General features: G+C 37.9%; 1 protein-coding gene across 4 annotated transcripts in view; it reads right to left on the reverse strand.

Annotated features, from left to right (window-relative positions):
• Positions 1-24,980, reverse strand: part of LOC127421147 (tumor protein D52-like) — a 37,573-nt gene extending 12,593 nt beyond the window's left edge. The window contains exon 1 of one of the 4 annotated variants that reach the window (XM_051663956.1): positions 24,834-24,980. In XM_051663956.1, the coding sequence (XP_051519916.1) occupies positions 24,834-24,852 (19 nt within the window). In that variant the 5' untranslated portion in view covers positions 24,853-24,980. Of the gene's footprint in view, positions 1-4,187; positions 4,586-24,833 lie in introns of those variants that run through there. The other 3 variants (XM_051663954.1, XM_051663955.1, XM_051663957.1) reach the window with 3 other exon arrangements.
• Positions 24,981-26,877: the final 1,897 nt, after the last annotated feature.

Genomic DNA, 26,877 nt, shown 5'->3' on the forward strand with positions numbered 1-26,877 from the left:
CATCTTGTTTGGCATTTCTGGTAGAACTGGTAGTTCTGCCTCCCACTACCACAAAAGTAATTAGGAACAAAAGTTGATCTTTTGTAGCTAGCTGCTAGACAACTGAAATACAATGATTTATTCAAGTCATACTTAAACTTATCTGAACATAAGAACTGGTTACATCATTATTTTGACTTCATGTTACCTTTCTAATATAAACACAATGAGATCCATACAGATTGTTCTAGTACTGGCATAATGAGAGGGTGAACATTCAACTATGAATAAATATTCTGCTTTGCTCTATGGTCACTTTTACACCCTTTTGTCCAGGTTATGCCATACACACTGAAGTAAAACACTACACATTTTTTGGGAGTGGTTTGTCATGCTCATTCATCAAGAGAAATCAATATTGACACTGTCATGCAAGCCCAACAGTCAAGTTGAATGGTTTACAATACTCACTCACATGATAATTATGCCTATAACCAATGCCTGAACTCTCTGCATGGGGAGGAGGACAGTATTTAAAAGTAGCTAATGTCTTTTAAAAGAGAGCTTTCTAAATGTTTTAATTGAGGAAGCACTCTCCAATGACACTCCCGATGACAGTATAAACAAACAGGTTTGATGCGAGTAACATTATTCTGCATTTGTGGGAATAAAAAAAAAAAAAAATGGTGGCACATTCCTCCATCAGAAATCTTTACAAAAAAAAATAAATAAATTGCCATTGCATCGCACACACTCTCTCTCAAGTTGTTTAAGATTCTATGCTTCACTATGGCTCTCCATTTGTTTCATATACTGTATATAAAGTGGAATAAAAAAAAAATCTTTCAGAATTTTTAAATAATTTTTGTACAGTTATGTGACCCATACCCAAAATTTTGCATACCCTGGCAGAAATTGTGAAATTTTGGCATTGATTTTGAAAATATGACTGATCATACAAAAAAAACACTGTCTTTTATTTAAGGATAGTGATTATATGAAGCCATTTATCATCACATAGTTGTCAAAAGACCTACATAACAAGGTAATGGAACTTTATAAAGATGGAAAAGGATATAAAAAGAAAAGGAAGGGGATCTCTTGATACCAAGCCAAGGTCAGGTAGACCAAGAAAGATTTCAGCCACAACTGCCAGAAGAATTGTTCGAGATACAAAGAAAAACCCACAGGTAACCTCAGGAGAAATACAGGCTGCTCTGGAAAAAGACGGTGTGGTTGTTCCAAGGAGCACAATACGACAAAACTTGAACAAAAATGAGCTGCATGGTTGAGTTGCCAGAAAGAAGCCTTTACTGCGCCAATGCCACAAAAAAGCCCGGTTACAATATGCCCAACAACACCTTGACACGCCTCACAGCTTCTGGCACACTGTAATTTGGAGTGACGAGACCAAAATAGAGCTTTATGGTCACAAACATAAGCGCTGTGTTTGGAGAGGGGTCAACAAGGCCTATAGTGAAAAGAATACCATCCCCACTGTGAAGCATGGTGGTGGCTCACTGATGTTTTGGGGGTGTATGAGCTCTAAAGGCACGGGGAATCTTGTGAAAATTGATGGTAAGATGAATGCAGCATGTTATCAGAAAATACTGGCAGACAATTTGCATTCTTCTGCACGAAAACTGCGCATGGGACGCTCTTGGACTTTCTAGCATGACAATGACCCTAAGCACAAGGCCAAGTTGACCCTCCAGTGGTTACAGCAGAAAAAGGTGAAGGTTCTGGAGTGGCCATCACAGTATCCTGACCTTAATATCATCGAGCCACTCTGGGGAGATCTCAAACGTGCAGTTCATGCAAGACGACCAAAGACTTCGCATGACCTGGAGGCATTTTGCGAAGACAAATGGGCAGCTATACCACCTGCAAGAATTTGGGGCCTCATAGACGAATATTACAAAAGACTGCACGCTGTCATTGATGCTAAAGGGGGAAATACACAGTATTAAGAACTAAGGGTAAGCAGACTTTTGGACAGGGGTCATTTCATTTTTTTCTTTGTTGCCATGTTTTGTTTTATGATTGTGCCATTCTGTTATAACCTACAGTTGAATATGAATCCCATAAGAAATAAAAGTAATGTGTTTTGCCTGCTCACTTATGTTTTCTTTAAAAATGGTACATATATTACCAATTCTCCAAGGGTATGCAAACTTTTGAGCACAACTGTATATGCTTAGAATTTTTTTTTAACTAATCAATTTGAGTGACACTAACAAAGAACAAGTCATAAATTACTTTTAAAAATCAATACAAATCAATGAGGAAAAAATCTGAAGTATTTTGCATACAGAAAATAAAGCCTATTTTAATATTATTAAGATTATTATTATCATTATTCTATTTATTTCTTTTTTGCATTGTGACATTTCACACAAATAATTTTATTATTTGCATAAAGTCAGTTCAACAGATACTGTGTATAATGTACTATAAAATTAAAAAAATACCATGTACCATAAAAAATTTATATTTCATTTTAAAGTAAAAAATAAAAGTTTAAAGTCTTACAATTGACTTTTAGTCATGATACAAAAGGCAAACAATTCAAATCTGTTACACAAAATGCTTATTACCTAAAAGTGGTAGGGAAAAACTAGATTATCAAGCAATGTAAAAATCACTGGGGACGTTAAAAAGAAAGCAAAAAGGAAGGATTAATTTCCTTTCATTTTGGAAAACACCCAAGATGAGCTATGATGAAAACAATTGTAATTAGATCAGACGCCCCTGATCTGTAGCCCTGATTTCATCACTGGCTTTATTGTCACAGTTTCTTGTTTATAAATTTGTGGTTCATTGTCCACATCTGTCCTCTTTTTGGCACACAGGCTTAATCAATGACCTCTCCTCTGTCCATATAATCAGACTGAAAGCACTGTGTAAGCACACTTGTAATTTGTTAACCAAGCTCACTGCTCTTGCATTCAGTGATTTACATCTTAACTGCACTGTAATACCACTAGTGGCCATGGAATTTATTATAGATCCAGTTTTACTGTACAGTACTGTTAAGCATTTGTAATCTGGGTACGTGCCAATCCAGAGCAGTGTTAATTAAATCAATGTTTGTTAAAGGCCCTCCTGGGGCCTCCATTGTGGTTCTGGCTGTTTACTGGTTAAATTAATGATTATTTGAGGTGGTACTTTCTGTGAGGGTCTTGCAGGGTTTTCTGCACTCTGTTCATGTGGGTTACTGTGCAACCCTTAAAGACTCAGTAATGTCCCCTCCTGATGTTCACACCGACAGCAATTTTTTCAATGGAGGTTGCTGTACTGTTGGTCGTTAGAAGGCATTCCAGCTGCTGGTCACTTTTTATTTATAGGCAATACAACTGGCCATCGCTTTTAAAAATCTGACCACAAATAAGATGTCATTTTAATTTGACAAGGTGTTTTTTTGCTACTTAAAACTAACATTCTGCAAGGGAAAGCAAAATTGAAGCAGTGCATAATGCATAATATTTAGGCTTTCAGAACCAGAACCAGTTTAAAAAAAAAATACCGGAACCATATGATTTGAATGACTTTCGGTTCCGTTAATGGTCCCGAACACGCAGTTTTCTGCCTCCTCACTTCTACATCAATGGTTTACTGAAATAATATTACTGGTGCGCAAGTAATGACTTTCGTCAAGTCCAACTCTAAATGAAATGATAACTGTTACGGTGTTATGTTGTACTATAGGTATACTGGCAGAGAAAGTAGAAGTTACTATGAGTGATTCTCAGCTTAAAAACTTCTCTATCTTGCCTGGACTCAACTACCGTATCTCAAAGGAGACTGATCACGTGATCTCTATTGTCTTCACTCCTACTGGTAGTCCCTGCATTGAGTCATTGCTCATTTGCATAAAGTAAAGCTTTTCTCAACTTTGTATTCATCGCTGGACACACTCACATCGCATCACAAATAGTCACTCATGTCAGCGGAAATCACCCACTCTCTTAGAAAATTAATGCCTTTGCTTTGTCACTGCAGATCACGGTCAGTGTGAACACCCCTTGAAAAGCATCTGATCCTGAGAGCTGCCTTCTTCAAAGCATCAGCACCTGACAGGTAGAGGGCTCTCAGATACACCTGCATTATTTTAACAACACTCTCTGTCTCCATCACGGGTTAAACTGTGACAAACACCAGTCCACACTTAAACGTACACACACTAGCAGCTGAGCAAACACTGTTACCTCTGAATGACAGTACCGGAGAGCCCGAAGGGGTGAAATTCTCGTTGGGTGACAGGTAGAGGTAGCTGGTGTTCACTCCCTCCTCAAAGTTGAATGGAGACTTGTACTCCTCTACAGGTTCCTCCATGCTGCCCATGACCAGGAATCTCCCTGGACACTAATTGATCGCATGTGACTGAGCATGTGAGGCTTTCACTGCACCGTTTGTCCTATCTTCTAGCAACAGTTATGCAAAAGTGTGTATTGCAGATTCAACTGTGCTTGTAGGGCTACTGCCGGCTCACATGACGTCCAGCCTGTGGAAAAACGGCAGCGCATTAATGAGTTATTTCTCCAGAGCGTTCTATTTCTGTCACGGGCCAACACTCCCAATTCCTCCGCTGTAATCTGAAAAATCCCGTGTTCTTAATGCTTGAAAAAAGCATACGTCATCTTCTTCAGCTGTGGTGGGCTGTCTCATGCTCTGTCCCATCTATCCATCTTAACATCCATGGGAAATGATGATCCATATGTGCCCTGGTCACATGACACATGGGCAAGCCCATGAAAGGAAGCTGTAATCTGCAATGGCCCAGATTACAGCGCTAATCCATTACAAAGGGCCTCTGCACAGCATCAGATGCACACCAGAAGCACAAACCATTATACGCAGACTAAAATGGACTCAGCCGAGCGCAAGACATCGAGAACTGCTGATACCTAAAGGCCAACACACACTAATGGTCCATCCCTGCCAAATTATATACTGGAATGCTTAGCTATCAGTGCTCAACAATAAGTATGTTTTCTTCTAGTTTAGATTTGTACTTGTCCTGTCACCATTTTCACTAATCTGTTTATAATTTGCACTAATAGCCTGAAATGATACAACTATAATTTAACTCCAATAAACCTATGAATTCAATCACACTTTTTTGGGAAATGATGGCAAACAGTACTGATTTGTTTGATGATTCCAAGTACTATCACAAGTCATTCTCACAATGGCTATGTTTACATGCAACTAAATAATCAGTTTAGAATCCGACTAATAGCTCAATCGGATTGAAAAGCCTTCATCTAAACACAAAAATTATCCAATTGAGCTGATCCAAATGAATGTACATCCAATTGAAGGGGGTGGTGTAGACTTAAAATAATCCAATTAAAATAAAAATATTAGCCATGTAAACGTCTGAATCTGACTACTTTCTCAATCATATTCTAAAATACCTTGCACTCATGCGCAGAGATGTGGTGTGTTTGTATGTTTATACATGATACTCTTAACGTGAACCTACAAAGCAATGACAAAACTTATTTTTTTAAAGGTATGAGGGCTTGCACTGAATATTCTGCAGGGCACATATGTTTTTTCATGACATCACAAAGCAAAAAAGAATGTTGTGTCATTCTTAATAGGGACTTTAAGCAGCAGGTGCGGTTACGGCGTTGTGTTCCATTACGTGTACGCGATTTTACTCACTTTCTGATGTCGAAACCAACATTTTTAAAGCATTTCTTCTTTGCCATAGTGACGGTCAATCGCACATGACAGATTAGGAAAGTAAATGTTAGAATATGTTTTACAAGAGATGATGCAGAGTGAACACCGTAAATAGCCTAAACATACTTCTCAAAACGTATGTTAAATTATAGGCTCTGAATAAAAAAAACTCAAAATTATCGGTAGACTATTAATAATAATATCTAGGTTTTAGACGTAGGCTATTTATATAGTACAAGAGTAAAACTCTTCTTCTAAAAGTTATTCAACACAGTGAGCATCACTTCTCTTGCAGTTTTAAATAGCCTCCCTTTTTTCTTGAATGATTAAATACTCCGTTCCACCGTCACTATTGCTTAGTGATGTTTGCGTAGCGTCTCGTCCGCAGTTGTTGCTTAAAAGTCCCATTTCACATCTGTTTTCATTTCACATCTGTAAACTCCTTTAAGGACAACTCTCACCCACATGTCTTTACTTCATACTCGCATCCAGAGATGCCTGCGGTTAGACTGGATGAAGAATGGGCATGAGGCAAATACATGGTTAAGTCAGACAGGGTATTAGACGCTGCTTCTAATTCTTCGTTTGCCGAGTAACGCAAGAAGAAAGCTTTTCTGGTATATATTTTTTAGATATCTCAACAAAGCAAAAACACCAATTACGGACTTTGGTGCCATTCTCACTTTCTCAGCCTTTCGCCGCTTCTTCAGAACGCAACGACTGACGCTCTTCGCATGCGCAGAAGTTTGGTTCGGAATACATGTAATGCACATGTAAACAAAGATTTGTATCATATTGCAAAGTTTAGGGGACATTTAAACAGTACATTCAGAATCTGCAATCGGATTGAATTTATTCGGATTGATTAAAATTAGTGCATGTAAACATAGCCAATATAGACTAAATCTATCCTCGCCAGCATGAAATCAAAACTGACACGATTTACTTTCTTAATACATGCTCCTGGTCTTATTGTGTACTAATGACATCAAAAGTACCAGTGTTTCAGTACCAAGTCGATACTAAAATAAAAAAAGATGCAACGATACCAGTGTTTCTACACTACTTATAGTACCGAGCACCGAATCAATTCAGTCCCAGGGTGCTGTCCGACCGACACGGCTGCTTTCAAATGCTCACACGCTCACTAGAGCGCGTTTTCTATGACTCCTTTTACACTGAAATGGACAATTTATCAAATTAAAATTGAGATATGTCGAAAATGGAAGCCATTTAATTAAATAAATAACCAGTCTGCATGTACTGCATGCAGTGAATGTGTGAAGCCGCTCAAATACAAAAAACACCACATTTTTGGAGCATTGCGCATTGTGCTAATTGAAGTAGATGACAGACAGAACACTCATTCACTGTAGCGCTCGCAGCGCCTGCAGACTATATATTTATATAGTTAAATTCCAGTATTTTGAGCTTCAGTGTTCACACTGGGTCACACAACCAATCCGGGGTGTGAAAACAACCGTCAAAACACAGAACCATAAAAGCCTACATGTCAAAATAAAGTTTGATTCAAAATTAAAGCTCGACTCATGAAATTTAAGAACTTGCGATAGAAATCTATTACTAGTGTTTAGTAAAAAGTATAAATTATTTTGAACCTACTGTATATCTCAAGCAAAAGTGCTGTTGTACTGAATAGAAGTTTTCAATGTTTTCATTTATAATGTGATGCTCTGTTGTGCAGCACTTTAACAAAAATAAGACTAATGTTATGTTTTAGATTATGCTGTGAGGTTCTTTCCTAAAGCATTTACTTAAAAATAAATGCAATGGTATGTTGAAAAGTAATTGTTCTATTTTCATTTGATAAAAGTTTGGATTTATTTGATTAGACAATTTTGATAATGAATTTGAATTGAACTTCAAAAAACATGGTATTCAGAAGAAAATGGAAAATGTGGAATTTAGGGGGAAAAAAATGTAACAATTTAGAAAAAAATAAAACTGATTTCATAGGGTCAAACAAAAAAACAAAACAAAAAAATGAAGCAATGTGTACTTAATTGAGAAACACCATTTAATTTAACATTTAAATAGGCTAAAGGAGTGTGTTTAATACAATATTAGCCATTTTTCCACTGGTATTGAAATTGGCATAGAGAATCGTGACATTTTGAAATTTAAACCAAATGTAACAACTTGCTCTGCCTCTGAAACAAATTTTCTCTGTGGCTGACGTCACCAATCCCTCTTAGGCCCCGTTTACACCTGGTATTAAGATGGGCGATCACGCCCTATACACTTAAATAAAACCAAATTACATAAGTAAAATGGGTTGTGAATGTTGTTTAATGTTAACTTTTAACCCAGCTATGGGCACCACACTGTTTATTCCCAATCCAGATGCAGTTGCAAGCCTCAAGGTTCTAAAACACATGACATGATAAACCATTGGTACACCCTCTATTCAGCTTTGCACCTCAGAACCTGAAATCACACATCTCTGCAGACTACAGTTGCTGTCTAACGTAGGATGGGTCTGGTCTCGCCAACAGAGTTCAGCGAGAGCTGTGAGAACAATCAGAGATACAAAGAGTCAGGTTGTAATCAGTCACAGAAACACTATTCAAACATTCTCACATGGGCATACAGGGGCCAAGCATGTACAAGTGACAGACATGTATGTGTATGTGTGTGTTTGTCAATTAACACCCTCCCTAACCAAATTCATTTTAAACACAAATCTAGGAGGGCAAAACCTTGATGTCTATGCTTGATGTGATTATTAGCCTAAACCATCATCTGATTGCAATTATTTGATCTAACTGCGACGCTGCTCAGATCTTGATCAGCTCAGATTCCAATCAGGTAAATTGCATGATTTTAAATGAGACCGTGGTGCAAATTCGCTTTCCAGGGTAATTTCCCTGTAATTCGCACTGTGAATGTAACCACAGGAGTATGTATGATGTTAATGCTCACTGTGATTTTTGGAGCATCAAAACGTCTGATCACTATTCACTTGCATTTTTAGGACCTACAGAGCTGAGGTATTTCTCTAAAAATCTTTGTGTTCTGCTGAAGAAAGACATAAACATCTGGGATGGCATGAGGGTGAGTAAATGATAAGACATTTTTAATTTTTGGGTGAACTACCCCTTTAAATGTCAGCCAAATCTCATAATTGTGAAAGCCCTACCGATGCCTTGGTGTTGTGTTCAGGTTTACCAGTAGCCGGATATTTGCTTTTCACAAAAGTCCTTGTTGGCCTTCAGCCAGATGATGCATCACTCAGTTTTTCAATGGCACAACAAAAGCACAGAAGCAGATGTTCAAATAGAGACTTCTGCACAATCAGCTGAAGTCTAAATTGTGTTCCTTGATGGTAAAAATGGTTTTCACGTTAAACTCTATGAATTTTCATTAGCACATCAGCACATTTTGGCAAGTCCAGACCACGTCTTTTTCACGCGCTTTACAAAGGCCTGGTGCATTGTGAGAGCATTACATGTCACAACAACACAAGCCCCCTTGAGATAAATTGTTCTTTTTCCAAGGTTTGTTTTAACATGTCACAGAGAGGCCCCCCACAACCTAACATCACAGAGAGGCCCTCACAACCTAACATAAACAAGTGTTAGGTTGTGGAGGCCTCTATTTGACATGTTAAAACAAACCGTGGAAAAAGAACAATCCCATGCCCATAAGGAAGATGTGCAACTTCCCATTTTTAATACAGTTCTGTACTATTAGAGAAGTATTTAAAAGAGGAAATAAGCAATAATCACACTTTTGTTTAGACCAGAGAGGTGCAAAACTACATATTTTCAAAATCAACTAGTCCAGCCTGGTCTCATGAAAATGATGTGGCATGGCAAACTTTTTGCAAAATGATATTGCGTGGTTCATTACACGTATTGCAGCAGTTTCAAGGTGAAATGTCCAATGTGTGGTGCTAAAAGTGAGTCCCAAACGGATGGGGTTTGAGATGAGGAATCAACAAAACCTGTTTGACACCATCGGCTCACATGTCGACTCGCATGCTCTTCAGCAGGGACGATTACACAGACATTGAGGGGCAGGGGCTCTAAACCTTTTTTAAGGGCAATCGCTTCAAAATTGTCCATTGGGGTCAGGCAGGAATACAATCTCTATCTAACTATTTCTTTTTCACTATAATTATTTATTGTAACCCTGTGTTACGTTTAAATGCTACACTAAACAAATTAATGTCATTTTTCAATGTAGTAGGTAGGCCTGTTAGTGTATGAAAATATTATGCTTAATAATTAGATTATTTTGTATTCATAATTATTTTCCAAAAAATGCTTAAGACAAAAATATAAATGGTGGGATAATTTACACTATACAGAATAGGCAGTTAAGTCTGATCTTTAAGCCGAGCAGGCTCACAGAATAAAAAAACTTAATGATGTGTAACACATTAAGGAAAAATAATGATCACGACTGAAGGCGCAGTACAGTATCACCTACAGTCATGTGAATACAGAATACTTATGTACATGTGATTTTTTTTTTTTTTTTTTTTTTAATAAATTTGGAAAGATTTCAAACAAACTTCTTTCACATTGTCATTATGGGGTATTGTTTGTAGAATTTTGAGGAAAATAATGAATTTGATCCATTTTGGAATAAGGCTGTAACATAACAAAATGTGGAAAAAGTGAAGCGCTATGAATACTTTCCGGATGCACTGTAGGCACTGAAGACTGAAGTTTGTGAAGTTTAAAAAGTGGAATTTTCCCCCATTCTTCATTGCCGTATTGTGCACATCATAATGCACCACACATTCTCAACTGGAGATGGTCAGGACTGCAGGCAGGCCAATCTAGCACCCGCACTCTCTGCTTATTCGGCCAGTATATGGTTTGAAGTTGTCCTATTGAAAATTTCGGGACATCCCTGGAAAAGACAGTGCTGAATGGCTGTATATGCTGCTCCAAAATTTGTACATATCTGTCTGCATTAATGGTGCCCTCACTGATGTGCGAGTTTCCCATGCCATGGGCACTGTCACACCCCTGGCCCATACAGTCACTGGCTTTTGGACCTGATGCTGATAACAGCTTGGATGGTCCTTTTCCTCTTTGGCCCGGAGAAAACAACAGCTGTGTTTTTCAAAAACGATTTTAAATGTGGATTCATCGGACCAAAAAACATGGTTCAACTGTTCTACTTTCCATCTAGGATGAGACCGAGCCCAGAGAAGTTGGCAGCACTTCTGGACAGTGTTGATGTAGGGCTTCTGCTTTGCATAGTAAAGTCTTCTTGCACCTGTGGATGCAGCAGCGAGTGGTGTTGACTAACAAAGGTTTACTAAAGTAATCCCAAGCCCATGTTCATGATGTACATTACAGATGAATTATGTTTTTTAAGACAGTGATGTCTGAGGGATCAGTGATCAAGCGCATTCAGAAGTGGTTTTTGTCTTGCCCTTTACACATCGAGATTTGACCAGATTCCTTGAATCTTTTAACTATATTGTGAACTGTAGAAGGTGAAATGCCCAAAATCCTTCCAAATTTTCATACTGTTCCAACTTTTTCGGAATTGGGGTTGTATATTGGCATGCACGATTATGAATAATGAGGCAGAAATCTGAAATAAACTAAATAAATATATCTGAAAGAAAGTGTGCATTGGGGCCTGGGTAGCTCAGCGAGTAAAGACGCTGACTACCACCCCTGGAGTCACGAGTTCGAATCCAGGGCGTGCTGAGTGACTCCAGCCAGGTCTCCTAAGCAACCAAATTGGCCCGGTTGCTAGGGAGGGTAGAGTCACATGGAGTAACCTTCTCATGGTTGCTATAATGTGGTTCTCATTCTCATGCGGCGTGTGGCGAGTTGTGCATGGATGCCACTGAGAATAGCATGAAGCCTCCACACGCGCAGTCTCCGCAATAGCGCTCAACAAGCCACATGATAAGATGTGAGGATTGACGGTCTCAGACGCTGAGGCAACTGAGATTCGTCCTCCGCCACCCTGATTGAGGCGAGTCACTATGCCACCACGAGGATTGAGAGAGCACTGGCAATTGGGCATTCCAAATTGGGGTATTACAAGAGTGCGCTTGTAATCTGAGATGGCCTCTGTATCACATTGGGTGTTATTATAGTCATTATAACAGATTGTTTTATTCCATAATCGAAGCATTGAGGTTACAGCACAATACTGATGCATTTTTACACTCCTAAATACTATTAAGCGTATTTGGGTGGCAGGGGGCCTGGGCAGCTCAGCAAGTTTTGACGCTGACTACCACCCCTGGAGTCGCGAGTTCAAATCCAGGGTGTGCTGGGTGACTCCAGCCGGGTCTCCTAAGCAACCAAATTGGCCCGATTGCTAGGGAGGGTAGAGTCACATGGGGTAACCTCCTCGTGGTCGTGATTAGTGGTTCTCACTCTCAATGGGGCACGTGGCAAGTTGTGCGTGGACCACGCAGAGTAGCATGTGCCTCCACATGCTGGGAGACTCCGCGGTGTCATTCACAACGAGCCATGTGATAAGATGCGCGGATTGACTGTCTCAGAAGCGGAGGCAACTGAGACTTGTCCTCCACCACCCGGATTGAGGTGAGTAACCTCACGAGGACCTACTAAGTAGTGGGAATTGGGCATTCCAAATTGGGGAGAAAAGGGGATAAAAAATAAATAAAAACATTTTGGGTGGCATTTTTAGGGACACCTCAGCAAAAGGGTAGGGGCTCGAGCCCCTAGAGCCTCCCTCTCTGCACGTGCCTGCTCTTCAGGACTCGTACCCCATTGCTTTGCATTGTATTCCCAATTGAAACGCTCTATCAGTTGCGCTACTGTGCAATTTAGTGCTCAAACATGCTTGAGAATGTAGTTGGTTATGTTATGCATATGTTAAAATTTATTGGCTTATAAGTCATGCACTATAGTAAAAGTGTTTTGATGTCATATAGCATTGTGTGTGTAACAAGGTAAAAAGTTAGAGTTTATGAACCAATCTGCTGTTTTATTTATGTTTATTTGTGTGAAAGGGAACAAACTGCATTGTTGTCTTAGCACCTCTAGTATTTATTTCACCAGGAATCTGCCACGATACATACGAGCTACAAAAATTAATTTTGCAAAAAATATACCGTACGAATAACCACGCGATTCAATGAGACCAGGTTGCATTGGTTGGCTGTTTAAGCAACTAGTGCGTTTACATAAGATGTGTTCTTGTGTTCAAAAACAGCTAGAGGGAGTGAAACAGAAAATAAAACAATGCAGATGCATTTGACATGTTTTTAAAACATGTTCAGACACGGTTTTTAAAAGTTGGACTATTAATTTTTCTACTTGTCTAGGAGTCTTATGCAACACTAATAGTGGGATGCTCCAAAAAAACATCACAAGATGCTTTTCTGTGCAGACTGTCTGAACGCTGAAGCACAGCACATTATCAGCATGATTATTAAAGTGTGGCCGCTAAAAATATCAACCAAAAAATATCTAAGAAAAAACAAATCAAAATAAATTAATCGATAGGTTGTTGGACAACTATTCAACAAGTCGATCATCAGGAGGACCCATTCCTAGTTTTGACAACTTGTTAATCATCACTGATTACTGATTGTAATATCTGCCTCTATCCCAGTAACATTCCCCTGACCCCACACAAACTGGCTGGGACCATCACAATGCCAATAACAGGATAGACATGGAATCCCATTACCTCATATAGAGATGTGTTGTGATTTCAATCAATGACCGACCAACACACAAACAGACAGTGTCAAATCTTTTAATGGGCGCTTCCCTCTTCAACATTAGGGACCCATTTTCCCTTCAGAACTGGATCTCTTTTGACTTCCATTTAAACTTGGCGAGCACAAGGACATTAACAACCCAATAAAGGAACAAAGAGTGCATTTGAAGCACCTAATAAACCACAGCGTCTAATCAATTACTGGATTATTCCATGCGCACTGCATCCCATGATTGGGTCAAAATGAGAATCATGAGACAGAGTGCAACTCTAGCAGCGTGACAGGATGGAGAATGTCTTGCAGCAAACCAACACAGGGTGGTAGAAAAGAGCAAATTTATTTCTTCAGTGGGTGTAAAAATTTAGAAAAAGGAGGTAATCTATCATGACAAATGAAGAAATTGAGGACATTTTAGAGAAAAGCACTTCACGGTTTGTTAAGTCTTTTACTGCAAATATACAAATTAGTGCAATGAAATAATGAAAATCATTGACAACGAATTTCTTAATTCTACCTTAATGTGGCCCTGGCCATACATACACGCAATAGACCTCAACTGTTAACACCCCAACCTCAATAACTGTGAAAATGCAAGTCAATAAATTTCATAAATTGCAAGGCTTTTAAAATTACACATTACCACACTTGGGCTACCAAAATTTAACACGGTAAACTATACTAGAAATGTTACTGAATAGTTACATACTAAATAATATCTCAACATTCTTTTTAGGATTACAACTGTGTTAAAGTTTTAAAATGTGTTTAGGCTTTTATTATTCATAACAAAAACGAATACAATCATTTGTTGTTGATTTTTTTGTTGTTTTATTTGAAAAGACTAGCTATATTGGCCAAACCGAAGTAATGAGAAGCCATCCATGTTCTTACCTGTGGTTATATATTATATTTTAGATTTTATTATTTATTATATATTTTTACAAATGAACTGTTAAAAACGAAAGTATGGTAAACATAAGGGCAAGTACAATGTAGAATAAAGGACTTGGACATTGCATTTTATCGAGTCACAGACACTACGAAATGGGAATGACTTGGCATCTACATAAAAACACGTTAGACCAACAATATTCCCACAAATGTTCTCCCAACTTGCCTAGTAGTGTGAACAAACAATATCATATTGAACAAATGTTGCTGATTCGTGAGTTCCCAACATGCACTGCATCATGAATAAATAATGCGGTTAGTGTTATAGGCATATTTTTTTGTTGTTCGGTGACATAATTTATGCTGTTATTGTTGTTTTTTGTTGATACAGTTAGTTAATTGTAGAGTGGTGATGTTAAGAGCTCGTCTTTTAACTTAATGAGGTTTGTTAATTTTCACAGTTATTGAGGTTTGGGTGTTAACAGTTGAGGTCTATTGCGTGTATGCAGGGCCAGGGCCGCATTAAGGTACTACAGATTCCAGGGGCTTACAGTTCTACTGGGCCCAGCCAGTCGTTGAATGGGGGGTGGGGGATGGGCAGAACGTCGTTACTGTATGACCATGCACTACACGGAAGCATTTCTCTGTTGTGCACCGTCTCCGTGTTAACATCAGCTCTCCTGCTGAATGCGTTTCTACATAAGCGTCCTCCCGCCACTGCAGCCGGGGGCCCCGGGGCTTAAGTCCATGGGGCGGTTGCATAAAACTGTTTTAGATTAGACTTACTAGTTAATCGACTAAAATGTTGGTCTTCATTTTTTCAGTCAGTTGCATAAAAACTTAGATCAGTCTAATTTAAGACTAAAATGTAAGACAGCAGACGTCTAGGCTAATTTTTGTTTACGTTCTATGTTGCCGTGGAAAATAACTATCAGCTGATCCAGTGAGACTTCAGTTGAAACTTTATTGAAGACTCTGATTTCAACGGTGGTAACAAAATGTCATGTGTTTTTTATTATTTGGGTAAAAATCACTAAATTTGTTCAATAGAATAAATTTTAAAGCACTGTAGTCCTCTAATAAGCAAATATTTTCAGCGAATGAAAACTGTATTGAGGGTCCACTGTCGGCCATTTTTTTAAAGCTGTTTAGTGTCATTTTTCCCACAATGCAATGCAAAATAGACTGTCTTACTAAAGACAGCTGTGAGCTTGTTTTATGCAACAGGCTTTCTATGGCATCTTTAGCTGGTCAAACGAATTGTTAGACACAGTCTTAAGTTAACGGCTATGTTTATGCAACCGGCCCCAGGTTAGCCCGCGCATTAATGCGGCCCTGTGTTGGGCTGTGCGATATGACGATATATATCATGGTAATGGTCTAAGTGTCAATCGATAGAGATTTTGCAATATCATGTACATCGTACTATGTAAATATCCATGTGCAGCAGTCCACCGTGATCTGACACACTCTGCTGTGCGGCGTCACTGTGAACCTAGATCATCTCTTTAACATGTCGAAGTGCGATTGACTACACCACACATCTGTACTTCTCCAGAAAAGTCAAGAAAATGAAAAGGAGCTTGTTATTAAAACTGGTGCAGCATCTGTGGTATGGATTCACAAAAGCTGACACGGAGCAGAAAAAAACTTAATTGTAGTCATGTGATGATAATCACTCAAAATTAAAAAATTGTTTTATTTTTGTTTATTTATTTTTTTTGCAAGAAGTGTTTCTAAATATATTTGACATTTATCTACTGCAAGAAGTGTTATTGTCGTTGGGTCTTTTTTTTATTTTATTTTTTTTTATTATGTAATAATTTACATAAGCCATTAATTTACTTTGTTACATTGCTTTGAAATGATATTGAGTTTCTTGTGGAAAGTTTATAATAATATTGGTCAACAACATCAGAATGAAATGTGGGATAATGTGAAATTGAGTATTATGTAAGCATAATTTAGAGTTTTTATTTATTAATTTTTTTACTTTGACTGTTTTAAGTTCCAAATAAAGAGAAAATTACTTAAGAGGAAGACATTTTCATTTAAAAAGTATTTAATTCACTGACTAAATTTTCCAAAAATAGGCATTACAATACATTTACTTAAATTGTATTGGTTTTCCAGTGTGAAAAAAAAATATACAGTATACCATATTGTGATATATACTGTTATCGTGATACAAAATTACTCATATCATGATATAAGATTTTGGTCATGTTTGATTTATGCCAGATGTAATGGGACCCCAGTCTTCCAAACAGTTCCACTTTTGACTCATCAGTCCACAGAACATTCTCCCAAAAGGTTTGAGGATCATCAAGGTGTGTTTTGGAAAAATTCAGACAAGACTTAATGTACTTCTGGGTTAGCAGTGGTTTTCACCTTGCCACTCCTTGGCTTTTTTGTGACTTCCTGGATGAGTTGTCGCTTGGCTCTTGAAGGAATTTTGGAAGGTCAACCACTTCTGGGAAGGTTCACTACTGTGCCAAGTGTTCTCCCTTTGGAGATAATGGCTCTCAGAGCCTTTGAAATAGCTTTGTAACCCTTCCCGGACTGATGATGTATTTCAATCACCTTTTTGCTCATCATTTCTGGAATTTCTTTCGACCTTGGCATAGTGTGCTACTGGGTGACCTTTTAGCCAAATTCATGCTGCTGAAAAAGTTCTATTTAGGTGTTGATTTGATTGAACAGGGCTGGCAGTAATCAGGCCTGGGTGTATTTAGTCCAGCTGAACCCCATTATGAATGCAGTTTCATAGATTTGGGGATTTAGTAACTAAGGGGGCAAATTTTTACTTTTCACACAGGCCCAGTTGGTATTGGATAACTTTTTTGCTTCAATAAATACAATTATCATTTAAAAACTGTATTATGTGTTTACTCAGATTGTCTTTGTTTTATGTGAGATGTTGTTTGGATTTTTGAAACAATTTAGTATAAGATATACACAAAAACAGAAGACAAGACAAACCTTACTACGGAGGCAAAAATTGCTATTAACTTATTGTGAAAGCAATTCAAATAGTGACAAAATTAAAGTTCTCGTATTGCGAATTGCAGAGCAGAAAAAAAAAAAAAAAATAAAAAAGACTTCGGCGCCATTGGCTCCTCAACTGTAACATTTAGAAGCCAAATGGCTGTTTTTAGTTGCCAAATCACAGAATTGCTCGATTTAGATTACTGTTTAGAAACAAGATAGAAAGCTGAAGAAAGGGAAGACAGCTGATAACTAGGGGTGTAAATCGCAAGTCTGCCAAGATACGATTTCGAGTGGATTCGATTCAGGGGACTGCGATTGAGATTACAATTTTATGTGCCTATTTTTTGTGCCATATTTTAATCTCACGAATGCATCAAAAATATAATTTGAATATTTTATTGAGCTCTTTAAAAAGTGCACATACATTTTCCACATTGGGGAATCCAAAACAAAATAAGGTACTTTAGTTAAAAAAATAATAATACAGAAAAATAAATATAAAAATAAATTCACATACATGTGATCATCAATCGTTTGATAACAGCTCATTGGCTTGTGGAATGAGGGAAACACTACAGTGACAATTTGTCATCTCTACAACAGCCAAAGTCTTTAGATCCAAAATACTTACATACCCACGACTTGTTTCCGACAGGAGAGCATGTGCTGCTATCTGTGTTTTTATTCTTGGCTACAACTTCAACAATTGTATTGAAAATATTTGTTACAGTTTATATAAATGTTAGTAAAGTGTTGATGTTTAGATGTGAAATGTCTTGTAATTGATGTTGGTACAGGGCAGGTGTTTTCTCTTTCCCTCGTAAGTGCTTTTCACAATGTCGGGGCTCTCTTGACGTTTGACATGGTTGAATTCCTCCCATGGCACTTTAAAATAGAAAATTCATACATAGATTTCAAATCAGAAATGGGCCTACCATCTGTGTACCTCAGCAGAAATGGAGATTCATCAGACCAGGCTATGTTTTTCCAGTCTTTAACTGTCTAGTTATGGTGAGCCTGTGCCCCCTGCAGCCTCAGCTTTCTACTGGCTGACAGAAGTGGAACCCATTGTGGTCTTCTACTGTTGTAGACCATCTGCCTCAAGGTTTAACATTTTGTGCATTCTGAGATGTTATTCTGCTCACTACAATTGTACAGAGCTGTTATCTGAGTTACCGTAGCCTTTCTGTCAGCTTGAACCAGTCTGGCCATTCTCCAGTGACCTCTCTCATCAACAAGTTGTTTCTGTCTGCAGAACTGCCCCTCACTGGATGTTTTTTTTGTTTTTGGCACCATCCGTGAGACAGAGACTGTTGTGTGTGAAAATCCCAGGAGATCAGCAGTTACAGATAAACTCAAACCAGCCCATCTGGCACCAACAATCATCCATGCGATTATCTAATCAGCCAATCATGTGGCAGCAGTACAGTGCATGAAATCATGCAGATACGGATCAGAAGCTTCAGTTAATGTTCACATCAACCATCAGAATGTGGAAAAATGTGATCTCAGTGATTTGAATCATGGCATGATTGTTGGTATTAGTATAATTATAATCTTTCTTTACTGTGACCACATACAGAGACTACAAGAGTGCAAATTGAATGTAATCCCAGATGCAGTTTATTGTGCTGCTCCAATCCCAATCAATAATAAACAGAAGGAAAAAAAACAAGATTTGGTACATAATGCGGGACTTTTAATTACAATTAATTACACCTGATACTCTTATTTTGAAATGTCTGCGCTCCCAGGTGTGAACTGATTCACGGAGAAAGTGATTCAAACTGCTAACCTGAAATCCTGAGTACAAACCCGTAGTTCTCTTAGGGTGATTAATTAAAAAGACCTGGTTAACGAGTCATTTATTCACAAATCGGACATCATGAGTCATGACTTGTGCTGTGTTTGTTGTTGCATGAGAACAGTGAGCTCATCACAACAGAAAGGGTGAAAAGTGGCAAGAGACACACTGGTGTGCACTCTTAAGATATAATTCAATAACTCACAAGATGATATCTGATGAAATCACATATGAACACACACAAGCTGACTGTCGCCAATAATGACTAGATTTTTAATTATTGTTGCAATCATTTATTTTCGGTTGCATTTGTGACCACTTAAGTCACAATCTGCAGCCCTGAATTGATCGTTTTTATGGTACTCTTTAACAAGAATATTTGCATTTAGTGAACAAACAAATTCACACTGACTAAAAGCAATGTTACCGATGACAATTATTAAGACAGTTGTTGAGAGAACTCGAATCTTACAGCATCATGTTGCCTTGATTTAAGTTTGCTCAATTCTTTTTTTACATTGAAGAATTCTGAACAAATTATGTATAAAGATTTCCTCATGTCTGATATATGTTCTAATTTAATGATGTTTGATATTAGGAAACTGATTTGACATCAGATATTCCAAAAGATTACCTAAATCAGAGCCTACAATTAAACAAATGAAAATTGTGATATGTCCTAGTATGATTTTTAAACTGCTAATTGATACAATTGAATGAAATAAATAAACAGAATACATGTACTGCGCATTGCAAAGTGAATGTGTGAAGCTGCCTGCAGACAATATATTTATATATTTAAATTGCAGAATTTTGCTCTTCAATAATCACACTGGTTCATATAATCAACGTCTTATCCGGAAGAGTGAAAACTACAGTCACAAACACAGAAAAGCCGGAAAAGACTTTGCATCAAAATAAAAGTTTGTTTCATAATAAAAGCTTGATGCTTGAAATTCAAGAAACTGCAACAGAAATATAATACTAGTGTTTAGTCAAATTTATTGTAATACTACCATTATTATTATATGTTTTACACTCTGTATCTCACAAGCAGGAGTGCTGCTTTACTGAATAGAAGATTTCATCAATGTTTTCATTTATAATGTGATGCTCTTTTGGGCAGCAATTTATTTTATAAAAACAAGACCAATGTTGTGTTTTAGATTATGTTGAGAGTATCTGTACTAAAGCACTTAATTTGATAAAATAAATAAATAAATAATTGCGATGGTATGTTGAAAATGAATTGTTTTATTTTCATTTGATTAAGGTTTGGATCTATTTAATTAGCCTAAACACAATTTTGATGATGAAATTGAATTTAACTAAAACTTTTTACTTGGAATTAAACTTGGAATTTGGGGAAAAATACAAATAGAATATAGAAAAAAAACTGTTTTCATAGGGTCCTATTTGAAGCAATGTTTACTTAAATTAGCATTTGTTTAAATGTATCATTTACTTCTAAATGTATAATTTGTATAGGCTAAAGGAGTGTTCAAATGCATACTCCCTTTTTTTTTTTTTTTTTTGGTACTGAAATTGACATCAAGAATCGTGAAATTTTACTGGTATCAGTGAAGACTCCTGAAATTTTGGTACTGTGACAACAATACATTTTGCCTTAATATGTTTTGTGAATATGGGCCCAGGGCTATTATACAGTTATTCATTGACATTCTTCCCCTCTTCCCTTATATAATTTGTGCGTGCACATATTCAAACTTGGTGCAGCAAAATGCGTTGGCGAGACATCAATGTCACCAAACGCCTTAACCAAACAAGTCATATGGACTACTTTTATTGTGCTTCTTCGTCATTTTGTGGCTTGAAAGCCCCAGTCTCCATTCCACATTAGGCAAAGTCATAGGGGTTTGGAACAACATGAGAATGAGTAAATGTCTGATAACAATTTTGCTTTTTGGGTGAACTAGCTATACCTTTAATCGGACTTAACTGTGTTGTTAATTAAGTTTAGTTAATTAAATGGAAAATGTAAGTAACCTTTAATTATAACTAACTAATTTAGTTAACTACATGGCCATTTAAACAAACCAAAACAGATGCTGAAACCCAAAAACTGGGGTGAAAAATGCCCATTCTGAACCGTGAGGGGATTTCAACCTACTATCAAATGACAGTGATTCCAAGAATAGGCTACAAAATTGTATTCCAAGCCATTTTGGGACCCTCACAGCAATCAGCCCAAAAACTGAAGTCCTACAATGACAACAAATTAATTTGTAACTCACTCTCTACAACACACACACACACATATATATATATATATATATATATATATATATATATATATATATATATGTATGTATGGGCACACACTTCCTTTGTGCACAGAATAAAACAAAGAAAAGAATGAGAAAAATGTAGACAAAAAGCTTAGAAAAAAAACAAGAATATTGGGGAAACACCTAAAAAATGTAATTTTAAATTAAATTCCAAAAAAAAGCTTTCTGTGCTACTGCAACATTGCATGAAAACAATACAAGTGCACAAATGCGACCATTTGTAGATTCTGAAGAGCAGTACTACATAAAATCTTTCATCTCTTATATTTGTAGAAATTATAAAAGGGGTGTGAACGTTTGAGACAAAAGTGAATGCAAACTTATCTTCAACTATATATACTGTTTATTAAACCTTCGATGAATGGGTTATCAGCTGAATTCCTTTTCTTCTGCTTTTATCTAAATTTGGCAATTCTGTGATTTGGCGACCAAAAACAGACCTTTGGCTCCTTAATGTTTCAGTTTAGAAACCAATGGCTCCCAAGTCATTTTTTTAGTCTGGAGCTCTGAGAGGTAAAAGGTATAACTGTCATAACTTGCACACACTAACACTGAGCCATACCAACAAACTTCAGGAGTGGAAATTTCCATCACTGAAATCAAAAGACTTCTCTACTAGCTTTTGGCAATAGTAAAAAGATGAAACAGTCGTGCAAACTTTCAACCTCGAGATGCTGAAAAGCCCATTTCATTGATACTGACAAAATGTGCAATGACCACATTCATAACAGAACAAATTCAGCAATACTGGCTAAAATAATTTGATTACAGCTTCCTCACTCCTCTCTGTAGTTTCAAGGTTTTTTTTAATGTATTCCTGTTGCCAAGACAGCAAGAGAACAATGCGTAAAACTACCTGAGCACAACAGAAGCAATTGGGGACAAATCAAGCCTATTTATTAAAGTTCATTCACTTTCATCAGAGCAGGTTTCCTAGAAACAAGAACATAAGGCTACACCCTCTCTGCTTTAAGTTTTTGGGTGAAAGGTCTCCCATCTATGACTCACTCTAAACCTCAATACAAAATCACCAACTGAGGATTCATGAAACGACTCCAACAAATGTGTGCAAACACAGTCACTGTGGGGTCCAGAAACAATGCCACTGCAAGGAGAGTCTACCTGCATACCATCTCAGAGTAAACAAACAAACAAAAGGTGTCTCGGGCTTTGTCCTGCAATCTGCTTGTCATATCGCACAATGGCCTGTGGGCACCAGCTGCAGAGAGACATGGGCATGCGGACAAGAGGAATGAGCAGATGGTGGCCCTGCGTGAGAGAGATGAGGGGAGGGGAACAGAAGAATCAGGCAGGAAGGCTCTGGCTCCAGGGGAGGCTACTCCTCGACTCACTGCGGCCCAGGAGGGATGAGACAGAACAGGCTGCTCAGATTCAGAGAGCAGGGCGGAGATGTGGTGACCAGGGTGGAGATGGTGAAATCAATGGTATTTCTCCAAGAAGACCGTAAATGCGTGCCAAGAGACAGGCTGAATTTGCAGGGACTTTATTATTTAATGGCACCGCAAGGCATGGCTTTAAACCTGAACAAATAGTTGTATGCCCAAATATGGACTCAGCATACATTCAAAAGAATAACTTTTGTTTTACTAAACAAGGTACCATTCCACCGTAAGATAGCGACACATTATGTTTGATCTAAACAAATAAATGCCAATGCTGTTCAAAGAACGGAATCATAAAAAAAAATTAAAAAACAAAAAAAAAACAGGACAATCGGGAAAACTGTTTCTTACGTATATTACACAACTGCAGAGCACACACTGTATTTAAGCAAAAGTTGTAGGAGAAGACTATTCCCCTAAATCAGTAGAATGTAGGCCAATGTGTTCCCTCCCAAAAGATAACATCAATAGCAGGCATCTGAACACAATTTGAGGACACCTTGAGCTGAAAAAATAGCTCACATAACGAATAACAACTGTGTAGTCTTTGCTTAGCTTTTATTTAAGCATAATACAGTGCCTGAACAGCAACCCAGACTGAACAAATCACATCAGAAGGACAGACCAAACAGCCAGAGTGACAACTCTGACCTTTATAAAGAGCAAATATGATGCATGAGATCCTGTTAATAATCTGACCATCATCAAAACAATACAAGTTATCATATATATTGTCCAAACTCTACATATGGATGATGTACTGTATAAACAGTGTAGATCACCTTCCTATTCATCCTCTTATTTGACACTGTCATAACTTTAAATAGAAACATGGTTTATCATTAACATATTAAAACAAAGTCCAAAAAGTAACATACATTAATGTAATTAACCCTTGTGTGTTAATTTCAAAAAGTTACTCAGAGGTCCTTAGAGGACAAAAATGTCCACGTCAAAAAACTGCCATAAAAATATGATATATTAATATTATTTTCCACTGTCAATGAGTTACATTTTTTTAACCAACATCAGTGCTGATCATAACTACCAAATATTCATTCATTTTCAGGATTTTAACCCTTTAAATGCCAGTTTGTTTATATAATGCTAATGTTGTTTTTTTACACACACACACACACACACACACTTCTCAATACACACATACAAAACACACTCTGACATCCATACTAACACACCCACACAATTTTAGCTGCATCATTTATTCAATTGGCCTGCAGTGCTCTAATACAGCAATATTACAAATATTCTATAATACAGAAAATATTAAAAATGTAACATTTGAAGCCAGGGCTCCGGAGTGAAAGCATAATATCATAGAATTCATGATTTTATGGTTTAATGGCACTGGGATCGAATATTGCAGTTTTAATGGGTTTCAATGGGGACATTTTTGAAGGTCCTGAGTGTAACTATTTTGTGTACACAGTGTATTATAGATGTATTATAGGAACTGAGGTTGAAATATCAAAATTCCCCCCAAAATACACAACTTTGTTCGAATGTATGCCGTTGGCATTAACAGTCAAAATGATCGAAAAAACAAAAATGTCCTGAAGGTAAAACAAGGGTTAACACAAGAACACACACACACACACACACACACACACACACACACACACACACACACACACACAAAAGGTAAACAATACATGTAGTCTACAGTATGTTTAAAAAGTGTGATTAAGTGTCATTTCATCAGTGACACGTTCACAACACACGTTTGCAGCTGGTGTTTGAAGCCAACATATGGTTCAACAAGAAAGTTAAGCCTACACATGTTAAATAGTTATTTAAAACACTTGTTACGTGAAAACACCTTTAAAAACATGTCTTGCAGCTGAATTCTGGGAGATGTTAGTATACATATCTAGTCTGACCGACTGTCACAATATCAATTTCCACCAAACTCGTAACCACTCTTCTGTAACCAGCTGCTGCTTGTGCTAACAAACGAGCTAGCTAACTTCTGAAAGTTGAGTTTTGTTGCACTACTAATCTCGCCGACATGTCACCTCACATTCTCAAAAGAATTCAGCTACCTTTATCGGCTTCCTCCATCCTGTGTTTAAGGATTCTTTTTGTTGTGCGTTATTCTGATCCTTGCGGTCTTGCTTTCCCCACTTCAATCTTGCAAATTTGAGCTGAAACTGCCACTGCGACTGGGCTGCAGCGCGAGTTGGGGTGGGGTCCTCGGTGACGTCACGACGCACAGCACGTCGAGATGTAAACAGAGAGAGACTGTCACGAGGTCCTGCCTGACGCGACCTCTCGTTTGACTTGAGTGAGAGTTCGGTTGACTCAAGCCCACCGAGTATGGCGAAACTGTGGCGACAGACACAGAATATGAATAGATTATTTGTATTATTATGTAAATGTGTGCATTTATTCTTTCTAAATTGCCTCTATTGACGATATTCGATAAAGGAATATCCCGGGCTCAACAGGCCTACGAGTAGCTTAAAGCTCAATCGACAGCATATGTGCCTTTCAAATAATTTCAACTTGTTTTGCCTTTTCTTTATAAAAAGCAAAATCGAGGTTACAGTGAGGTACTAACAATGAAAGTGAATGGGGACAATTTTTGGTGGGTTTAAAGGCAGAAATGTTAATTTTATAAAAGCACTTTAATTCACATTAATTGTTCTGTTAAAACTTGTAATATTTGAGCTGTAAAATTGTTTAAAACATATTTTTTACCTAATCCTAAGGGGATGGAATTCAACTGATAAGGGCTATAAGTTAATTAAATTAATTCTTGTCTATGTTGGAATCAGAGCCGTTCCACTGATGATGCCATTGCATCTACAATACACACTGCTCTCTCCCACCTGGAAAAAAAGAACACTTATGTGAGAATGTTGTTTGTAGACTACAGCTCAGCATTTAACACCATAGTGCCCTCCAAGCTAGATGAGAAACTCCGGGCTCTGGGCTTAAACAGCTCGCTGTGCAGCTGGATCCTGGACTTCCTGTCAAGCAGACGCCAGGTGGTTAGAATAGGCAGCAACATCTCCTCATCACTGACCCTCAACACTGGAGCCCCGCAGGGCTGTGTTCTCAGCCCACTCCTGTATTCCCTGTACACACATGACTGTGTGGCAACACATAACTCCAATGCCATCATTAAGTTTGCTGATGACACGACGGTGGTAGGTCTGATCACTGACAATGATGAAACAGCCTACAGAGAGGAGGTGCACACTCTGACACACTGGTGTCAGGAGCACAACCTCTCCCTCAACGTCAGTAAGACAAAGGAGCTTGTGGTGGACTTCAGAAGAAAAGACAGAGAACACAGTCCAATCACCATCAATGGAGCACCAGTGGAGAGAGTCAGCAGCTTCAAGTTCCTGGGTGTCCACATCACTGAGGAACTCACATGGTCCGTCCACACTGAAGTCGTTGTGAAGAAGGCTCAACAGCGCCTCTTCTTCCTGAGACGGCTGAGGAAGTTTGGAATGAACCGCCACATCCTCACACGGTTCTACACCTGCACTGTGGAGAGCATCCTGACTGGCTGTATCTCCGCCTGGTACGGCAATAGCACCGCCCACAACCGCAAAGCACTGCAAAGGGTGGTGCGAACTGCCAGACACATCATCGGAGGTGAGCTTCCCTCCCTCCAGGAAATATATACAAGACAGTGTGTGAAAAAAGCTCGGAGGATCATCAGAGACTCCAGCCACCCAAGCCATGGGCTGTTCTCACTGCTACCATCAGGTAGGTGGTATCGCAGCATCAGGACCCGCACCAGCCGACTCCATGATAGCTTCTTCCCCCAAGCAATCAGACTTCTGAACTCTTGATCTCTCACAATCAATATACATCAGCACTGCACTTTATTACTCTTTTATCTCACACCGGACTGTCATAAATTATATTACTGTTATTATATTATGTCTCTCTTAACAACTGACTATCAACCGACAGCCTGAATGTCAATACAGTACAATACTGTACATTCTATATATATATATATATATTATATATATATATATATATATATATACTTTTTTTATATATATTTTAATTTTTATTGAATAATGTGAATCTATATAGTATCTATATAGTAAAAAACAAAAA

The sequence above is a fragment of the Myxocyprinus asiaticus genome, chromosome 30, assembly GCF_019703515.2.
Source record: "Myxocyprinus asiaticus isolate MX2 ecotype Aquarium Trade chromosome 30, UBuf_Myxa_2, whole genome shotgun sequence".
NCBI classification, from domain to species: domain Eukaryota; kingdom Metazoa; phylum Chordata; class Actinopteri; order Cypriniformes; family Catostomidae; genus Myxocyprinus; species Myxocyprinus asiaticus.